This window comes from Trachypithecus francoisi, unplaced genomic scaffold (assembly GCF_009764315.1).
Source record: "Trachypithecus francoisi isolate TF-2019V2 unplaced genomic scaffold, Tfra_2.0 Lachesis_group16, whole genome shotgun sequence".
Lineage (NCBI taxonomy): Eukaryota > Metazoa > Chordata > Mammalia > Primates > Cercopithecidae > Trachypithecus > Trachypithecus francoisi.
This window is the reverse complement of record NW_022681461.1, coordinates 19,454,595-19,475,403: the sequence shown is the minus strand read 5'-3', so window position 1 is coordinate 19,475,403 and position 20,809 is coordinate 19,454,595. Positions and strand designations below refer to the sequence as shown.

The 20,809-nt window shown below is 38.0% G+C and overlaps 1 protein-coding gene across 9 annotated transcripts in view; it reads left to right on the top strand.

Annotated features, from left to right (window-relative positions):
- The window catches only part of CEP78 (centrosomal protein 78), a 55,548-nt gene that overhangs the window by 16,373 nt on the left and 18,366 nt on the right, over window positions 1–20,809 (top strand). For 2 of the 9 annotated variants that reach the window (XM_033237032.1, XM_033237033.1), the window contains exons 9-16: window positions 21–159; window positions 1,332–1,377; window positions 3,003–3,131; window positions 11,640–11,717; window positions 12,889–13,055; window positions 14,430–14,601; window positions 14,908–14,955; window positions 15,811–16,072. In XM_033237032.1, the coding sequence (XP_033092923.1) occupies window positions 21–159; window positions 1,332–1,377; window positions 3,003–3,131; window positions 11,640–11,717; window positions 12,889–13,055; window positions 14,430–14,601; window positions 14,908–14,955; window positions 15,811–16,072 (1,041 nt within the window). Of the gene's footprint in view, window positions 1–20; window positions 160–1,331; window positions 1,378–3,002; window positions 3,132–11,639; window positions 11,718–12,888; window positions 13,056–14,429; window positions 14,602–14,907; window positions 14,956–15,810; window positions 16,543–20,809 lie in introns of those variants that run through there. The other 7 variants (XM_033237031.1, XM_033237025.1, XM_033237026.1 and 4 more) reach the window with 6 other exon arrangements.

Sequence of the window (20,809 nt, the reverse complement as noted above, 5' to 3'; positions counted from 1 at the left end):
CTTTTTAACACTTTCTCAAGTAGGATTGGCTACAAAGAAACCTGTAAGTAGTGGCAGAAAACACTCCTTTGGTAAAGAATATTATGCGCCTGCACCTCTACCACCTGGTGTGTCTGGTTTCTTGCCATGGCGTACTGCAGAACGTGCAAAAAGGCACAGGTAGGGTATTTTTATTTCCTATCTTTTAGGATAAAAATGGGATTCAAAATTCTTTATTTTGGAGCTTCTATTATGTGAGAGTTCTCTGTTTATGTCTATAGGGTAAAAATGACTCATGTGGCTTCTGCCTCATGAATCCTTTAAGGAAGAAAAACAAAAAATAATCTTAAGTAGGGTTTCAAGTTATTAAGTGTCACAGCAAGCTGTATCCTTGTGGGAGTCCAGAGGAAACTGAAATTATCTCCAGTTGTGCAGGTGAGGAAGGGTTTCATTTAAAGCATATGCAGTTAAAACAAGTCCTATAGGACAGAAATGGGAATTTGGATATTTAAGATTGGGGAAAGGGCATTATAAAGCATAGGAGAGTGTTGATTAGACTTAATCTAACTCAGCCAACTGGCCTAACTCATTTTAGTGAATCATATTTAGTGAATCAAACCAGATATAACTAGTTTTAGCCAGTTACCTAGGGGGTAGCTATTCATAGTAATTTTTGTCAGAAGAATGTTTTTAAAATGTTGTACTATAATTTTATGCTTAATAAATGAATTAGATTACTATAAATTATTTTCAAATGACTTTTAGTATTCAAGAAATTGGAGATTAACAATTGCTTAAGAAGACAAAGAGAATTGATTTTAAATAGGACTGGAAATGGGTGCTATGTGAAATATCTGTTCAGTTGCTCAGGTTAAATTGAATATGTATAATCTTTATTAGGCAACTGATGACTATACTTATTTCACAACTGGTAATGTGAATTATTATTGCATAAACTGTAGTGCTGAGGCCCTGGTCTTTACACTTGCATTTAATAACTGCAGTTTCATGTCTTCTTGAGATACTTACTAATTTCAAGTCCCATCTTGGTCACAAGGAGTTGTGAATTAGAGAACAATTAATATCACCAGTTAAAGAAGTTAAATTGGAAATCTGAACCATCCTAAACATAAGAACTACATGCATCTTCAGAGACTTATCCCAAAGCCATTCTGCTAAATTGTTCAATTTTCTCCATAGCAGAGTTTTCCAGGCCCTTATCTGGAGGTGATTTATTTCTATGCACAGTTATGTATGGATAGTCTACATAATACTAGCAAGTGTTATTACCTAGTGTTAACTGGTGGTGTATTTACATCAAGATATAACTTAATTTATCAATATCTCTTTAGGGGTTTCCCATTAATCAAAACACGTGATATATATAATCAGTTGCAGGTACGTAGTTACCGTGTTTATAATATATAGGGGGTTGGAATGGGAAGGGTGAAAGATCATTCTCTGTGCTCTTTAAACTAAATAGAGTTTTACAAAAACATTTCCCTCCCTGAAGTAAATTCATTTAAAATTTTCTGGGTTCTCCCAGTGCCACAGTATAATCTTGTGGATATGTCACACAATGGAGGCCTTGTGGTTTCATCTGTATAGACAGGAAGTCATTTCTCTGGGTCTGCAAATTAGCTGTTGTCCCCAGTGAAACAAATTTGACCACCATTTCTCACCCGGCACATGGAGTTATCATAGTCAAGAATGTCCTCAAGTTTAAAAGAAATGTTTTTTGGGGACACATATTTTATATATATATTAAAAAAATAAATTATATGTATATATAAACATATATGAATTATATATATAATATATATATAAATTATATATAAATGTATATAAAAATTCCAGATTCTAAAGCCAAAACAAAGCAACCAGTGCTAAAGCCTCTGCTTACTCAGAGTTTTTCTTCCTCCCTTGTCAGGATCAAACACATTCCCTGTCATTCTGCATCATGGTATTAGAGCAAGCCAATCTTACAGAGTATCAGATTTTCCTTTTCCGTTGTTTTTAGAGACTGTAATTTCTCTGCAAAAGGTAGCACTACTGAGATGAAGGAGCACCTGTGTGTCGGTACTGCTCCTTGCATAGCCAAAAGTGTGGGCGTGCATCTCATTCTACCGTCTGGGATTTTCAGGATTTATGCTTGTGGTAGATACTGCATTCTCATGACTTCTCTTCTGTACAGTTATGTATCCCAGCACTCTTCTTTTTGATCTGTGGACTTTTTATGGGATTGTGACACAGTCAATTTTGAAATATTTGGAAACATCATATTGAACAACATTCCAGTGGCATTGAAACTTGACAGGAGAATTGCATTGTTATTACAGTAGTTTTGGCTTAAGAATGAGGAAAAGATGAGGTTTTTGATGTCTCAGTTTTAGTTGCGTGCATGTATTTGGTTAATTTTTTTTTTAATTCTAGTTTTTATTTTATTTTGTAGAGACAGGGTCTTGCTATGTTGCCCAGTCTGGTCTTGAACTCCTGACTTCAAGCAGTCCTCCTGCTTTGGCCTCCCATAGTGCTGGGATTACAGACCATTCTAGTGTTTATTATTCACAGTTTAAATTATTCTTCCAATTCTTTGTGAGGCCTCCACTGATGGATTTTTTCTCCTAAAAATCTTATTTTCTTTAAGACTCTGTGTGTGATGGTAGAGAATAAATTTCTCATCTGCAGTTGATCTGAGAAAAAATGTTTATGCTGCCTCCTCGCTGGTTTATGTGAAAAAAGTGTAATAAAATAATACAGGTTCTTTTCAGAAAGATTTTATTTAAGAAAAAAAAAATGGGCGATTCCAGTATTAATTATAAACCTTGTATGAGAGAATTATTTCAGTGACATAGCAAGAATAGTGTCTTTTTACTTTGTTATTGATTGTGTTAGGCTAAGGAGTAGTGATAGACATTTATAGAGAATGACTTAACACTTCAGAAAGATCACTTTGATTAGATGTCCTTTAGTATTTGGTATTTGGTTTATATTATTATACAATCTTGTCCTCTTTCTTTAAGCAACCAGGTTTTCCTGTGACTGTGACAGTAGAGAGTCCTTCATCCTCTGAAATTGAAGAGGTTGATGATTCTTCAGAGAGTGTTCATGAAGTGCCTGAGAAAACTAGCATAAAACAAGAAGTATTACAGGTACAAAGCTATCACTTTAAAGATATAGAGAAGATTATTTCAAACTCTAGTTAGTTTCTGGTGAAAGGTTGATTATGCACTGGACAGCTTGCATGGGAATCCTTCTATCTCATATCCCTTGAATGGTTCTTTATCATAGAACAAGGTAAAAAGGAGGACATCTGTACTCTAAGAAATAAAAATTGAAACATGTCATCAGTAATCTATTTTCCTTTCCTTAGAATCATAGAATATTAGATTTAGGGAAGGCGTTAATGATCATAAGATAAACTCAAAGAAATTAAGCCCTGAATGAATGTAACCAGCTGATTTAGGGCTCTTTGGGAGGCCTTAACTTTTTTGTGTGTGCTGGGAAGTCCACAATTAATTTTTTAGAATTAATATAATTTTCTTTTATATGAAACTTAGAAATATAGAAGTAATTATCCCTTTTTATATACTTACATTTAGCTTATAAACAACAGATATTTATGTCGCACAGTTCTGGAGGCAGGAGAGTCTTAAGATCAAGGCTCAGGCAGATTTGATGTCTGGCAAGGGCCTGCTTTCTGGTTCATAGATGGCTTTTCACCATGTCATCACATGGTGGAAGGGCAGTTATCTTATTTTTATGTGACTATGGAGATCGCTTTTTGATTTTCAAAAAAATGAAGCCTGATTTTCGTTTTTAAAATTAAAATTAATAGTATTTATATAGAGAAATTTTAAGATAATTATAAAAATGATAGAACATTAGAGGGAAAAATTTATAGATAATGTAGAATTGTCCCTATTATAAATGAGCACCTATAGTTTGTAGCACCTAAGTGGTTTACTGCTAAGTTCCAGAGGAAAAACAAAATCCTAGAATGTCTCATTCATGTTCATTATTGTTTTAAATGTGCTGTATGTATTTTCTTCACCAGGGGATTAGGAAATTGTATTCTAAAAGTGATTATAGCCACTGAGGAGACCAAGAAGGTTACGAAATATAACGCGGGAATTTCTGATTCAAGAGGCACTGAGAATTTTCTCAGTTCTTTTCTATTTTAAGAACTCTTTAAAATGATGTTATCAAAATTTCTAACACATGTAAGCCTACAATAATCAAGAGAATTGAAGAGATTTCAACATATTTTTGAAATACAGACGACAGATGGAAATGAGTATGAAACCGAAGCAGTAGAACAGAGGAAAACCATTGCCTAGAATATGCACAGGGGAAGCCTACAGCTCAGAGGGAATCTAATCCCTACTCCAGAAACGGCTCCATACACAGATATGCGTATAGGAAAAAGGAAGGGAACTAGAAACGTGACTAACATAGAGGGAGCTCCTTCACAGTTTGTATGTGGAAGAGTTGACTCCCAGCCTTACCTGCACTCTCCTGAAATGAGATCATTTGACTTTGAAAAACAGTGAAGTAACTGAGGAGAACTAGGGTAGATAGTGTGGATTTTGCACCCTAGAAAAGGGTAGCTGAGGATATCCTGCTATACTGGCTACCCACTTCTTCATGCATAGGAAAAGCCAGTCATCAGCTCCCAGTGATCCTCTGCTCCCTTATTCTTAAATAGAAGATAACCATGGTTCACCTGATAGTTGAGTAAAACTCACAACATGACAAGGAAAATAAAAGATGAAAAATATGTCCTGGTAGGACCAGAGCTAATTAAGAGAACAAAACTACTTTAAGAAAAAACCCTACTTAACATCCTTAGGTTTGTTAAGTACAAGTATGAAAGATACAGCGCCTGTAAAAAAGAAATACGGTGTTGGGAGGCTGAGGCTGGTGGATCATGAGGCCAGGAGCTTGAGACCGTCTTGGCTAATACAGTGAAACTCTGTCTCTACTAAAAATCCAAAAAAAAAAAAAAAAAAAAAACCCAGGCGTGGTGGCGGGCGCCTGTAATCCCAGCTACTCGAGAAGCTGAGGCAGGAGAATGGCGTGAACCCAGGAGGCGGAGCTTGCAGTGAGCCCAGATAGTGCCACTGCACTCCAGCCTGGGCGACAGAGTGAGACTTCGTCTCAAAAAAAAAAAAGAAAAAAAGAAATAGGGTGTCGTTTAAAAAGGAATAGCAGAAAGCAAGGGTGGTCGCTTGGAAATTATGATGGTTGAAATAAATTCAGTAGGAATTAAGGAAATTTCTCAGTAGATAGAACAGAAGGGCAGGATTGGAAAATACGACAGAAATCGTGTGATAGTGGGTTGCATCTAGGAAGTCTAACATGTTACTGTAAGAAATAGCAGAGGACAGAAAAAAATGGATGGAAGGAATTACAAAAAAAAAAATTATAAGGAAGTTTGCCTTAGATAGACACAAATAAGTAGACAGTCTTCATTGTAAAATTTCAAGATACTGAGAAAAGAAAGAAATTCCTGAGAGAAAAATACCAATCACCTAAAAAACAATAAAAACCAGACTTTATTATACTTCTCATCAGCTACCACGCATCCTGGAATTAGAAAGATACCTCCAAAGTTTTAAAATAATTGTCAACCTGGAGTTTCCCATCCAGCCAAACTGTCAATCGTAAGTTGGGGCTGAATGGGATATTTTGGACCTCCTGCGCTGTACTTTTTCTTGTTATTTGAAAACATAGTCCATCAAAATGAGGATATAAACCAAGAAGGAAGATAATAGGATATCAGGGATCAGTGGTTTCAATGTGGAGAGCAGCGGGTCTTCCATTGGTTGTCTGACTCAGAGCTTAAAAAATCCTTGAAGCGTATTACTACGTATTAGGCACTGTTAGAAGGGAGGGGAAAAGAGAGAGAAGAAAAGAGGGAGGGAGGGAATCAAAGTCCAGAGGAGGAGAAAGTTCTGTTGGCATGAAGATAAAGCAAATTAAACTATGGCAGATTTTTGAGCTACCGCTGATATACAAAAGGGAAAAATTCCACTTGAGCTTGTCCGCCCTTTTCAGTGGCACAGCAGTCAGTGACCACCTATCCAATTTGTTGTACAAACTAGAACACTTTTTAATAGTGTAAGCAGGTGCTGTTAACACTGTCAAGACAAGGGTTGTAAACTGTAACAGTCCAGGGCAACTTAAAATACGCGGTCACGCTATACAAGGGCTGTGACACTGAAACTGCATAGAAGGCAGTGTAATCTGTATATACATGGAGATACAATATAACTCTGCAGTAGGCAGTATTAATTTAATCGTGATGGGAATACTGCCGTGGTCTGCGGCTTTGATTATCAATTTGCATGTAATAGCAATAATAACTAACTTGTGTCACGTTTAGCAGATAATGGACACTGTTCTAAGTGTTTTGCTTATATTAATTCATTTGATCCTCAGAATAACCTGTGGTAGGTGTTACTACTATTAGTCCTACTTTTCAGAAAAGAAGCTAAATTTAAGTAAGCCCAAGCTGTACTTAAATTTAGAGTTGGGTCAGGGATTTGAGCTTAAGCTTTCTGCCTATTCTCTTAAACACTGATCTATCTGTCTCTCAAAAAACAAACAACTCTGCATATAAAACAGAATATAAATATTATTAATTTTAACAGTGTAAAAGCTAAGTTTGGAAGGTGGACACAGGTGGAAAGAAGGACAGAAAAGTATGTTCTTATTTTACAAAGCAGGGCATTGAGAGAGTTTAGAGTTGATAAACAATTTAGATTTTTAAGTAATACATATCACTAGAAGTTGAAGAGATCATGACCAATGGAAAAACTAATGGTGATATAACTTTATTGAGAGGAGTGGCTATAAGTAAGTAAATAAGTAAGAATGAACCAAACTTTTATTTAGTAAAGCAGAAAGTTAGTAAATAATGTCTGAAATTTGGTCATATAGTAGTTAAGTAATATGTTATTTAGAACTAGAGAAGGATTAAAAAGAAGAATAGTTGACTTAAACCTCACACACACAAAAAGCTGAGTAGCCCATAAATATGGAAAAGTGTTCAACCATATAGGTAATCAGAGAAAAATGAACTGAAATCTGTATGAGATGCAACTACACTCCTATCAGATTGGCAAAAAGTAAAATTTTGTAGTGGCAGGTATTGTAGACCTGGAGTGTAATAAGAATCTTCCACCCTGCTTATATTGGAAGTATAAGTCAGCACACCTACTTTGGAAAGCATTTAGCATTGTCTGTCAATTGAAAGTATATAAATACCTTGTGACCTAACAAGTCATCCAAGGGTACATGCACCAGAAAAACAGGTGCAAAAGGGTCCACGTGCATTATTTGTAATAGTCCAACCTGAAAACAAACTAAATGTCCATTAAGAATTAAAAATTAGATTGTATTTGTACAGTGAGAAAACTATAAAAGTAATAAAATTGAATGAACAAGAGCTACAGGCAACAACAGATGAATTGTAAGAACAATGTTGAAAGAAAGAAGATACAGAAGTCTGCATTCACTATGATTTTCTTTGCATGAAGTTAGAAGTAGGCAAAACTAGATTGTTAGGGATGCATACATATAAAGGAAATGATCATTAGGAAAATGAAGTTGGTGTTTAATTCTGGGAGAAGGAGAGGGGCTTGTGATGAGTAGAAGATATGGGGGATTTCAGAGATGCTGGCTAGTTGTACTTGCAAACTTGGGTTTATGGCTACATGAGTATTCCCTGAGTGTGTTTTATGTATTTTTCAGTATGTTTAGCATATTTTGCAATAAAAAAACCTGCTTAAAGAAATGGTTGCCTCTGGGAAACTGTATGTGTGAGTGAAGAGGAGACGATTAACTTCCATTTTAAGCTCTTCTCTACTAATTCTATTTGTATGTTTATTCATTTTGCATTGATTGAACATACTCTATGTACACCAGGCACTCTTCTCGGTTTTATATGTGTGTTAATTAATTTACTCCTTTCAAGGGCCCTGTGATACATGAATTTGTCTTCGTTTTATAGATGAGGAAATTAAGACCTAGAGTTATTGAACTTGCCCAAGGTTATGCAGCTGATGGGTAAGGCCAGAACTTTGCCTCAGAGAATCTGAATTTCCAAAAAATAACCTAAAAGAGAAATTTAACTACTAATTAGTAAGCAAAGAAATGCATTGGGAGTTATACCTGATATAAATGACAAATTGATGGGTGCTGACGAGTTGATGGGTGCAGCACACCAACATGGCACAAGTATACATATGTAACAAACCTGCACGTTATGCACATGTACCCTAGAACTTAAAGTATAAAAAAAAAAAAAAAAAAAGCACATTTAAGGAAGACAGTGACCTTTTATCTATTAGAGAAAAACACACATTCTGTCTTTAACACACACATAAATCTTATATTGGCAGGGATTTTCTCTATTCAGCAATTATTTATTGGTTGTCTGCTTTGTGGTAGACACAGATGCTGGGGATAAACAATAAAATATACTACCTTCTCTTGAATATCTTGCACTTTAAGTGGGAAGGTAAGCCAACAGTTAGAGTAGAGGTGATATATCCAAGTGATAGACTGTTTCATTGCCAGTAGCAGTATAAAATCTTAGAAATCTTTTGAAAAGCAATTTGGATGTAAGTATTGCAAAGCCTTAAAAATGTTTATTTGCTTTGACCTAAAATTCCTTTTTTATTAATTTATTGCAAAAAAATTATTCTAAATATGGGAGAACAAAGCCTTCATGCTTAAAAGTGGTTATTTTATCTTATAATGTTGAAAAGTTGGAAACAGTCTTGTTAGCCATAAAGGAATGATTACATGAACTAATAAGCTGGCTCAGTGGAATATTTTGTAGCCCACTAAAAAAGTCAAAGTTGGCCAGGCGCAGTGGCTCACGCCTGTAATCCCAGCACTTTGGGAGGCTGAGGCAGGCGGATCACGAGGTCAGGAGATCGAGACCATCCTGGCTAACATGGTGAAACCCCGTCTTTACTAAAAATACAAAAAATTAACCAGGCGTGTTGGTGGGCACCTGTAGTCCCAGCTGCCCGGGAGGCTGAGGCAGGAGAATGGCGTGAACGCGGGAGGTGGAGCTTGCAGTGAGCCAAGATGGGGCCGCTGTACTCCAGTGTGGGTGACAGAGCGAGACTCCATCTCAAAAAAAAAAAAAAAAGTCAAAGTTATGAGTTCTCTGATTCAATGTTAAATGGAAGAATGTCTAACATAAAATTGGATATACAGTCTTCCCTCAGTTTACTCAGGTTATTATTCCATGATTCCATCCTCCAGCATATACCCAAATCCATGCATGCATGCTCAGGCCCCACAGTTGGCCTGTGGAACCAGGGTATGTAAAAAGTCAGTCCTCTGTATGAGGTTTTGCATAGGAGAATACTGTATTTTTTTATTTTTTTTTGAGACGGAGTCTTGCTCTGTCGCCAGGCTGGAGTGCAGTGGCCCAGTCTCGGCTCACTGCAACCTCTGCCTCCCGGGTTCAAGTGAATCTCCTGCCTCAGCCTCCCGAGTAGCTGGGATTACAGGTGCGCACCACCACACCCAGCTAATTTTTATATTTTTTGTAGAGATGGGGTTTCACCATGTTGGCCTCTATCTCCTGACCTCATGATCCATCCGCCTTGGCCTCCCAAAGTGCTGGGATTACAGGTGTGAGCCACCGTGCCCGGCCAGAATACTGTGTTTTTGATCTGCATTTGGTTGAAAAAAATCTGTGTATAATGATCCTGCATACTTCAAGCCCTTGATGTTCAAGGGTTGTTGTACGGTATAACATTTGATATTTCTGGGATTGTGTTCCAGAAAAAAAATCAACTCTTCCGTGTATAGAAAAGGGAGGAAGAGGAGCAGCTGTCAGGGAGGAAAATTATTACTACAACACTTTAGACGTTTTTAAGTAGTGGAATGTTAAGTGATTTTACTTTCTAATTGTTTCGTTTCATATTTCCTTATTTTCTTTAAGGAGTGTGAATTACTCTTCAAAGGAGTACTGAGGAGGGTGCTTTCATAAAAATGTAACATTATGTTCTCACTTCCTCCACTAGAGGGAGAAACAATTTCATGTAATTGTGCTTTGATGTGATTTTTAGAACTAGTTAGGAATGTAGGATTTTAGTCTTCTTTCTCCAGTTGTGATAAGTTTTTTGCTTATTTGCATGTTTGGTTAGAAGTTCTTTGATAACAGTTTTAAATATTAAAACCATTATGTAAATAGTAAGTAGAGGAATTTTACAATTTGTTTTTCCTTTTTCCCATAAAAACTTGGTTGTTTTTAACTGATAATGAAACATTAAAGAATTTGTGGCCCGGTGCGGTGGCTCAAGCCTGTAATCCCAGCACTTTGGGAGGCCGAAATGGGCAGATCACGAGGTCAGGAGATCGAGACCACCCTGGCTAACACGGTGAAACCCCGTCTCTACTAAAAAATACAAAAAAAGTAGCCGGGCGAGGTGGCGGGCGCCTGTAGTCCCAGCTACTCCGGAGGCTGAGGCAGGAGAATGGCGTAAACCCGGAAGGCGGAGCTTGCAGTGAGCTGAGGTCCGGCCACTGCACTCCAGCCTGGGCGACAGAGCGAGACTCCGTCTCAAAAAAAAAAAAGAATTTGTAGTTATTAGGGCATTTACTGATTTTTCAAACGTGTTCTGAGTGTAAAAATACATGCCCTTTGAGAAGATTTTTGAAAATCGTGAAAACCATTGAGGGAAATAAAAACCACCTCTGCATGGTACACACACCTGGATATTTTGTAATTTGCCCTTTTATCTTAAAAAGTTATCAAAATATTTTGTCACATCATTGAATGCTCTTCCACATCAGAGAATCTTACTTAGCTTATGGACCATCTCCCAAGAAAAACGACCTTCATTAACTCTGGTTAAGACCGGTATCATTGTTTTTAGTGGCTCCATAGAACATTTCATCATATGAATGTGCTATTTTTTTTTTTTTTTTTTTTAACAATCACAATTTGGAGGCTTTTAGTTACAAACAGTCCTGTGACATTATGTTGGTAGATAAATCTTTGTCTGCATGTTTGGTGATTTCCTTAGGGTAAATTCCCAGACATAGAATTGGTAGTATTTACTGAAGATTACTCCAGAAAGTGGTACCAATTTCCTTTCCTAATGTAGGTATATAGTAGAGTTCCTTCCCTCACTCTGGAGGGAATTGGAGAATCTCCATCATGTCTAATTCCTTTTGTATTTCAATCTTTACCAGAAAGAGCCCTGTCCCTTTTAATTGATTACTTGATTTTTAATTTGCTGTTACGTAATTCAGGTGTGTTAAGTGTGTTACTAGGGCTTCCTATTATAATGGATCCACAAATAAGAATAGAATTTCTTTTTCATAGCATTAATTTTTATTTCTGACTCAATAAACATATGTGTATGCCTTCTATGGTGAGCTATCACAAATTTATTTTGGAAAGAGTGGGATTTAAATAAATCTGTAATAGGAGAATTTGATATGTTTTTGGTAATTAATTTCCCTAGCATGGTATGATATTATACAGGCAGTAGGTTGTAATCCTGATATATGAGTTCACTTCTGGCTGTATCCCTAAACACTTGGTGAGCTCAACAGCTGGAAGAGTTTTGGGGATCGTATTGGGAATTAATTACAATATTTACTTTATTACTTAATACTAGGAAAAACTGGAGGAGTGCCTAAAGCAGTTAAAGGAGGAAAGAGTGATAAGGCTTAAGGCTGATAAGCGAGTCAGTGAGGTAAATAAAAGTTTTCTTACCTTTTGACAGTTTTTTTGTTTTTGTTTTGGTTTAATTTTAACTCATACATACATACATACATTTTATAAACTTTAAAGTGAGACAATACAGTATATTGCAAATTGGTCACACTATGTTAATATTTGTATTTACTTATATTTGGTGATTGTGTGGTCTTTATTCCAAAAAGCATGTTTTTTAAAAATGTAAAACTTGTAGTTTGTTTTCTTTTCCTGTGCTTTTATATGACTGGAGCTTATTTTCTGTTCATGATGCATCAATTCAAGAATGCATTTATTAGGCTTATACTGATATACAATTACATAAAAGATGGGGATGAGGCTATCTACTGATGGTGAATTAGGAAAATGAATTAAAAAGGTAAAAGATAAAGGAAAACTGGTAAGAATGCAATGAAAGATAAAAATCTATACCATGAGGACTAAATTAGGTGAATGTGCGTAAGAGCAGGGCATAAGCTAGAACGTTCTATATAACTATATTATTACAAAGCAAGTTTAAGGAGGAATTTTTGAAAGTATATGCATTGGTTTGGAAGACAGTTAATCATTCAGTAAAGGTTGAGCACCTGATTGTATAAGGCAAAAGGTGCATTGTGAACACAATGGCCTTTCTGAGAAATACCAGAGTTAGACTTATGTGTAGTATTAGATAAATAGATGATAAAGGGGGATGGTGTGCAGGAGAGTACATATTTTCAAGAAGCAAAGGGGGAATATTGATGATTGTACAGTTAGTAAATTGGGCCTGAATAGGACTTTTAAATTTATTAAGTATTTTACTGGCAAAAATTAGTTCTTAACAGCCAAATTGTAATATGCTTACTCTTTATTTCATTGTCTAATTTGAGGGAAACCTTACACAGCTAATTTTTAAATATAGAATGATCCAGGTATGTATTTAACCTGTTAGAAATGTGATCTTTTTGAAAGATCATTAATGAAATACTGTTTATATTGTTTATGTAGGAGGTTTTGCCAGTTATCTCCAGGTTTTGATTGTTATGTAATATGGTCTGTCTTTACTGGTGGAGAGTTAGATTAACTGCAAATTAATTACATTTTTAAAATGTTTTATTTTAGTTTCATAAAAACTATTTTGGTGATAATGAGAGAAAATCATGTCACACATTTTCAATCTTCTTTTATAGCTGGAACATGAAAATGCCCAGTTAAGAAATATAAATTTCTCTCTGTCTGAAGCCCTTCATGCACAGTCATTGACAAATATGATCCTGGATGATGAAGGTGTTTTGGGCAGCATTGAGAATTCTTTTCAGAAGTTTCATGCTTTTTTGGATCTCCTTAAAGATGCTGGGTTAGTTACTTTCTCCCTATCACATTCGTCCCTCCATGACTTTAATGGTGTTTTGCTGAGGAACTTGAGCAATTTTTATAGCTTCCTGAAGTCATATTTACTGTGTAATTATAAGTAATACACTTGATTTTTTTAAATGTGGAATTAATTTTAAAAGAAATGCGAAATGACAAACCTACCTTGGTTGAGGGCCCAATATGAAAGAGTAAACTTATCTGGCTTGGTGGTTTGCACCTGTAGTCCCAGCTACTTGGGAGGCTGAGGCAGGAGGATCACTTGAGCCCAGGAATTCAAGGTTAGCCTGAGCAACATAGCAAGACCCCATCTCTTAAAAAGAAAAAAAAGAGTAAGCTGTAGATAGAGTAATTGGTTAAGGGTAATTCTTGTTAAAGACTAAATTGAAGGTAGTTTTAATTGAAAGTATTCAGGAATGTATAGGAATTTTTCTTTTATTCACTTTGCTTGTTAAATAAATTTGAATTAAAATAAACTTTGTCTTAGACATTAAAATTGTTATTAATCTGCAGGGTAGATATAGATAGAGATATGGATCAGTGGTCCTCAACCAAGAATGATTTTGCTAAAAGAAGATACTGAAGGCCGGGCGCGGTGGCTCAAGCCTGTAATCCCAGCACTTTGGGAGGCCGAGACTGGTGGATCATGAGGTCAGGAGATCGAGACCATCCTGGCGAACACGGTGAAACCCCGTCTCTACTAAAAAATACAAAAAACTAGCCGGGCGAGGTGGCGGGCGCCTGTAGTCCCAGCTACTCGGGAGGCTGAGGTAGGAGAATGGCGTGAACCCAGGAGGCGGAGCTTGCAGTGAGCTGAGATCCGGCCACTGCACTCCAGCCTGGGCGACAGAGCGAGACTCCGTCTCAAAAAAAAAAAAAAAAAAGAAGAAGAAGAAGATACTGAAAGAGAGAGTTGGAGATAGATAATTGATAGAGTTATGTTTTGTAGGTGAACGGTTTGGTGAGGGAAGGAACAAACATATTCTTGAGGACTGGAGGAAAGGTGGTATAGATGTGTGGGGAAGAAGGTGAGAGGCAGTAGGTATACGGTAGAAAATGCAACTTCTACTGAGACTGTATGTAAAATAGGGAGTAAGTAAGGAAATGAAGTCAAGAGGTATCTAATACATTGATGGGGGAAGAAACAGTGCTTAAAGGATTGTACGATCTGATATGGTTCATCTCAGGATAAATGTGGGAAGTTCTGAGAAACTGGGAGGGATGGGGATGTGGTCTGGAGTAGGATAATGGGTTTTAAGATTTTAGAAGTATTTCATGGTCATAGGTTCTGGGAAATGTAAACTGTTCTTACGTGATTCTAGTAATCCTTGCCTTTTCCTCTTTTTCTTCTCTTGACCAGGCTTGGGCAGCTTGCCACAATGGCTGGGATAGATCAGTCAGATTTTCAATTACTAGGTCATCCCCAGATGACTTCTACTGTTAGTAATCCACCTAAAGAAGAAAAGAAGGCACTTGAAGATGAAAAACCAGAACCAAAGCAGAATGCCCTAGGGCAGATGCAAAATATCCAGGTAAGTGAATAGAATGGAACTTAGTGATTCTACAAGTGATTAGCAAAAAAGGGAATTACTAAGAGAGAAAAGAATCATGATCTGTTCACATGCTCGGGGACCAGAAGCATCTTTGGGGTCCTTTCCAAGACTGAGATTAGTAAGTTTGTGCCCATTTCATTATATTGTATTGTTGTAAATAAAAAATAAGAAAGTTCTTTTGAAAATTTATGATTTAAAGTAGACTATCCTCAGTGAAGAAAGATTAGAGAAAATATTTTAAATTTTAAATTTTATATATGTCTATTCTATTCATATTTCATCTAGGTTTCTATTTGTATGCAGTCAGCTTACAATGAAGGAACACTAATGAAGGTACAAGTACTGATATAGATAATTTTTCAGAATAAGTAATTCATATATAACAAACAGGCAGTATATTATACGCATCATCTAGTTATGGGAATGGGAGGGGCAAACTTGTCTGCCATAGGAATCCCCTGCTGCTTTTCCTCTGGCCTTACTTGGAGCCTCCATCTCCCATCTCAGCCAGTCTCAGACTGGTCTTGGCAGCTGACGACTTGAAAACTCAGTCTGCTTACAAATTGGATACTGCTTACATGTGCGTAGAGGATAGGAAAGAAATTAATTTTCTTATAGAATAAGGTTCTATTTTTTTTAATGAGGTAGCGATAAATTAGTAATAATTACGCAAAACACAAAAGTCTGAAAATGTGCTGGACCTACCTCTGGATATAGCTAAGTTGAGTTGGCAATCACTTGGCAAGATATAATTAGGGGAAAAATGACCTGGAAATCTTCTAAGATCACAGAATAACATTGATGTTTTGAACTTGACTTTTTTTTTTTTTTTTTTTTTTTTGAGACGGAGTCTCGCTCTGTCCCCCAGGCTGGAGTGCAGTGACACTATCTCGGCTCACTGCAAGCTCCGCCTCCTGGGTTCACGCCATTCTCCTACCTCAGCCTCCCGAGTAGCTGGGACTACAGGCGCCCGCCACCTCGCCCGGCTAGTTTTTTGTATTTTTTAGTAGAGACGGGGTTTCACCGTGTTCGCCAGGATGGTCTCGATCTCCTGACCTCGTGATCCACCCGTCTCGGCCTCCCAAAGTGCTGGGATTACAGGCTTGAGCCACCGCACCCGGCCTGAACTTGACTTTTTAATAGATGGCTTTGTTCATAACTAAATTTTTGTTTTGTTTTTCCTTCTAGTTTCAGAAAATTACAGGTGATGCTAGAATTCCTTTGCCTCTCGACTCCTTCCCTGTCCCAATGTCTACTCCAGAGACCTTAGGAACTTCCAACAACAACCTGGGAGTCCCAGCCACTGAGCAGCAGCAGGAGTCTTTTGAGGGATTCATTGCTAGAATGTGTTCTCCTTTACCACATGTGACTTCTGGAACTGGAAGTCAAAGAAAAGAAGAGGAGTTGTCCAGAAATAGCAGATCTTCTTCAGAGAAAAAGACCAAAACAGGTGAATATACCAAAAAACACTCTGGTAAGAAACACCCTGGAAAGGACCTGCATTCCTGCTCTGACTCTCCTGAAAACCGGAAAAGCAAAGGAACTGGGGAAACTAGTTCTTTGGTTAATGAACCAATTAAAAGTAAGTCTTTGAAAAAATCTGTTTCTGTCAAGAAAGAAAATAGAATAGTGACTGTTTCATCCAAGACAAATAAAAGTAAATCCAGTCCACTAGAACATTCTGAAAGTGATACTCTTGGATCTGATTTTGAATTTCAAGAAAGCATCCATTCTCTATCACGCCTTTCATCCGACTAAATCTTTTGAAATTATGTTTTTGCCTTAACTTTAAATTTTAATAAATTTTCTTATGTTTTTATTACGGCATATGATGTCTTAAAATATAGGATTGGAAGCCACTAAAGGAAGATTTCTCTGTACTTTTTATTATAATGAAATTTTTGGTCTATTTTTCCCTTTGATAGTTTACACCGTTCATTCAGCAATTGTTTACTGAGGGGCTAGTATGTATAATATCATTCTGGGTGCTATGACTTTCAGCAGTGGACAAAACAAAGCCTTTACTCTCAAGGAACTAATATTCTGGGGAGGGAGAAAACAGAACAACAAAGGAGAGTATGACGAATAGAAAGGGATGGGAGTGAATAAATGGAATAATTTTACCATTTGGTTAAATGTGGAAATAAATATATATCACATGGCCAGAAGCCATTGACATATTCTAATATATAACCAGAGCAGCAAACATGTCTAGATGCTTAAGCATGTTCATGGATTATAGCAACCCTATAAGATAGGGAACTATTAATATTATTATGCCCATCTTATAGATGGGGAGTCTGGGGAGACAGATTATGTGAATTGCCCAAAGTTGCACAGCTGTAAATAGGTGGTAGGGCTGGGATCTGAACCAGAACCCATACTTTAAGCAGCTATCGTGTTTCACTGTTAAGAGAGGAACCACTTAAGGAAGATTCCAAGAAAAAAGCCAATGAACACTGTAAGTAGAAAAGAGTGGCGCTATCAGAAAGCACACCTGGGTTGAATTTTTTAAAGGCAGAGTTAGAGTATGGACATAAATCTTTGGAGTAAATATCCCTCCCTGGTAAAATATGCATAGGTAAGTCCTTTCCTACAACCAGACTATGACTTGAGAGATGAGATGAGAGAAAAGCTGGAGTGTTGGATTTCTTCAGGATAGTCTTGCCTGATTGTTATCAAAAGGGCTACTACAATACTACTGAGTTCATTAATCATGGATTGACTGTTATGGGAATGAAACAATGAACAAGATGTAATCTTGGCCTTTTAACAGTCGGGTGAAGGGGAGACACACAAGCAGATGGTGTAATACTGTGTATTACATTCTATGGTGGGAATGCTGAGGGAGTTTAGTCAATGTTTGGGGAAAAAGGAGGAGAGCAGTGGGGTCAAGAAAGGTCAACTAAAGAGACCAAAGGTCATGTTAATTTCTTTTCTTTTTTTTTTTGAGACGGGGTCTGGCTCTGTTGCCCAGGCTGGAGTGCAGTGGCCGGATCTCAGCTCACTGCAAGCTCCGCCTCCCAGGTTCACGCCATTCTCCTGCCTCAGCCTCCCAAGTATTTGGGACTACAGGCGCCCACCTCGTCGCCCGGCTAGTTTTTTGTATTCTTTAGTAGAGACGGGGTTTCACCGTATTAGCCAGGATGGTCTCGATCTCCTGACCTTGTGATCTGCCCGTCTTGGCCTCCCAAAGTGCTGGAATTACAGGCTTGAGCCACCGCGCCCAGCCGGTCATGTTAATTTCTAAGCTAAGTCTTAAAGGACGAGTTAGAGGTTGGTGAATAAGGAGATGAAGGGGAAGGATACTCAGGGCAGAGGGAATAGCATGAGCTTAAGTACAGAGCTGTAAGTGTGAGTATGTGTGTTTGAGGAACCACAAACACAAGTAGTTGAGAGTTACCGAAATGTCATCAGGCACTGGGAGATGTCGCTCAAGGAGGCAGCTAGGGGAACGAGATTGGGTTTTATAATCCACATTGCATGGAGCTGGTTCTTTTTCTTCAGTAAATAATGAGCTAGTAAAGAATGGAAATGATATGCTCAGGTTTGCATTTAAGATCATTAGCTTTAGGCTGATACATTAAAGAAGTATGGAGATCAGTTTTCCACACTCTTCTGAAGAGGGTTTGTCTTTGATTTGTAAATGGGACTTATCTTTCCACTTCTTCTGCTACTGAAATAATTTTTAGACAAACATAAAGGAGACCCTCGCATAAATAGAATTAGGCAGGTTTCTTTTTTTGTTGTTGTTGTTGTCTTTTGAGACGGAGTTTTGCTCTGTCGCCCAGGCTGGAGTGCAGTGGCGCAATGTTGGCTCACTGCAACCTCCGCCTCAGCCTCCTGAGTAGCTGGGACTACAGGCACCCGCCACTATGCCCGGCTAATTTTTTGTATTTTTGGTGGAGACAGGGTTTCACCATGTTAGCCAGAATGGTATCGATCTCCTGACCTCGTGATCCGCCCGCCTTGGCCTCCCAAAATGCTAGGATTACAGGCATGAGCCACCGCGCCTGGCCGCAGGTTTCTTTACAGTAGTACTTCCTCTCAGGGGTGCTAGAGGCTAATGTTCATTCTGACTCTTCAAGACAGGCATATGGTGTGCAGCCCTTCTCAAATATACTTGTTTATAGAATCCTTTTTAAATAGGAGTGTCGGCCGGGCGCGGTGGCTCAAGCCTGTAATCCCAGCACTTTGGGAGGCCGAGACGGGCGGATCACGAGGTCAGGAGATCGAGACCATCCTGGCGAACACTGTGAAACCCCGTCTCTACTAAAAAATACAAAAAACTAGCCGGGCGAGGTGGCGGGCGTCTGTAGTCCCAGCTACTCGGGAGGCTGAGGCAGGAGAATGGCGTGAACCCGGGAGGCGGAGCTTGCAGTGAGCTGAGATCCGGCCACTGCACTCCAGCCCCGGCGACAGAGCAAGACTCCGTCTCAAAAAAAAAAAAAAAAAAAAATAGGAGTGTCTAACAATTGGTGCCACAAAATGCCAGTTTGGTAACTTATGACTTAGGAAGAAGAGAAGGAGATCTAAAACAAGGTATAGATGAAGGGAGGGAATACGTTTTAATCTTATTTTGGCAATTAAATTAGATTTGGTTATGGGAAATAAGGAGAAAGGCAGTGGGTGGACTTGTGTTTCTGTGACTAAGATTGGGTGGTGGTGTCATTGAGGCTGGGAATATGAGATGAAGAACTGCTTTGGAAAGAAGAGTTTAGTTTGGGACAGGTTGAATACATCACCTGTAAATTTCAGGAGGAAATGACTGGTAGATGATTGGATGTGCATGTGAAGACATGGAAATAAAGAATTTGAAAGTCATCAGCACATATAAGCAGTAGTTAAAATCGTAAAGTTGATGAGAACACAGAATTGTGGGGACTGTCAAAGTTTAAATGATAAGCAAAGAAAGGATTCTGAGAGAGACAAGTGATAAAAGTGTCAAGAAGGAAGAAGTAGAATACAGTGTCACCTAGGATGTGGAGAAATAGGAACACTTTTACACTGTTGGTGGGATTGTAAACTAGTTCAACCATTATGGAAAACAGTATGGCAATTCCTCAAGGATCTAGAACTAGATGTACCATATGACCCAGCCATCCCACTACTGGGTATATACCCAAAGGATTATAAATCATGCTGCTATAAAGACACATGCACATGTATGTTTATTGCAGCACTATTCACAATAGCAAAGACTTGGAATCAACCCAAATGTCCATCAGTGACAGACTGGATTAAGAAAATGTGGCACATATACACCATGGAATACTATGCAGCCATAAAAAAGGATGAGTTTGCATCCTTTGTAGGGACATGGATGCAGCTGGAAACCATCATTCTTAGCAAAGTATCACAAGAACAGAAAACCAAACACCGCATGTTCTCCCTCACAGGTGGGAACTGAACAGTGAGATCACTTGGACTCGGGAAGGGGCCTATCATGGGGAGGGGGGAGGGGGGAGGGATTGCTTTGGGAGTTATACCTGATATAAATGACGAATTGATGGGTGCTGACGAGTTGATGGGTGCAGCACACCAACACGGCACAAGTATACATATGTAACAAATCTGCACATTATGCACATGTACCCTAGAACTTAAAGCATAATAATAAAAAAAAAATAAAAAAATAAAAGAATACAGTGTCACCTGGCAGAGAATAGGTGTCCACCGGATTTTGGCAGTTAGGTCCCAGGTGACCTTAATGAGAGCAATTCACTGAATTGGTTGATGAAGATACCAGATTGCAGTAAATTGAGGGGCAGGAATACCCTGAGGGGACAATGAAGTTTGGGTGTAGGGCTACTCTTTGAAGGAGTTTGGATGGTAAGAGGAAATGGAGTTAGGTGAAGAGGAAATTTTTAGAGTAAGAAAGACTTAAATGTTTGTAAGGTGAAAGGAAGGAACCAAGTAAAGAAGGAGAGGCTCATTTATGCAGCAGAATCTCAGACAAGGAGGGAGCATGAGATACTTTAATGTTCTTTAGACTAAAAGAAACAGATCTGAACAGATGGGGATTGTACATATTTGAATTCTTGATGAACTTGAGATGAGTGCAAAATGGTTAGATAAGTAACCTAGAGAATCTGGGAAAGAAATACAGATAAGAAAATAAAAACAGGTATGGGGTCACATTGTAAAATATGTAAAAGTTATTGTAGAGTTGGGGGATCCTGGGAAG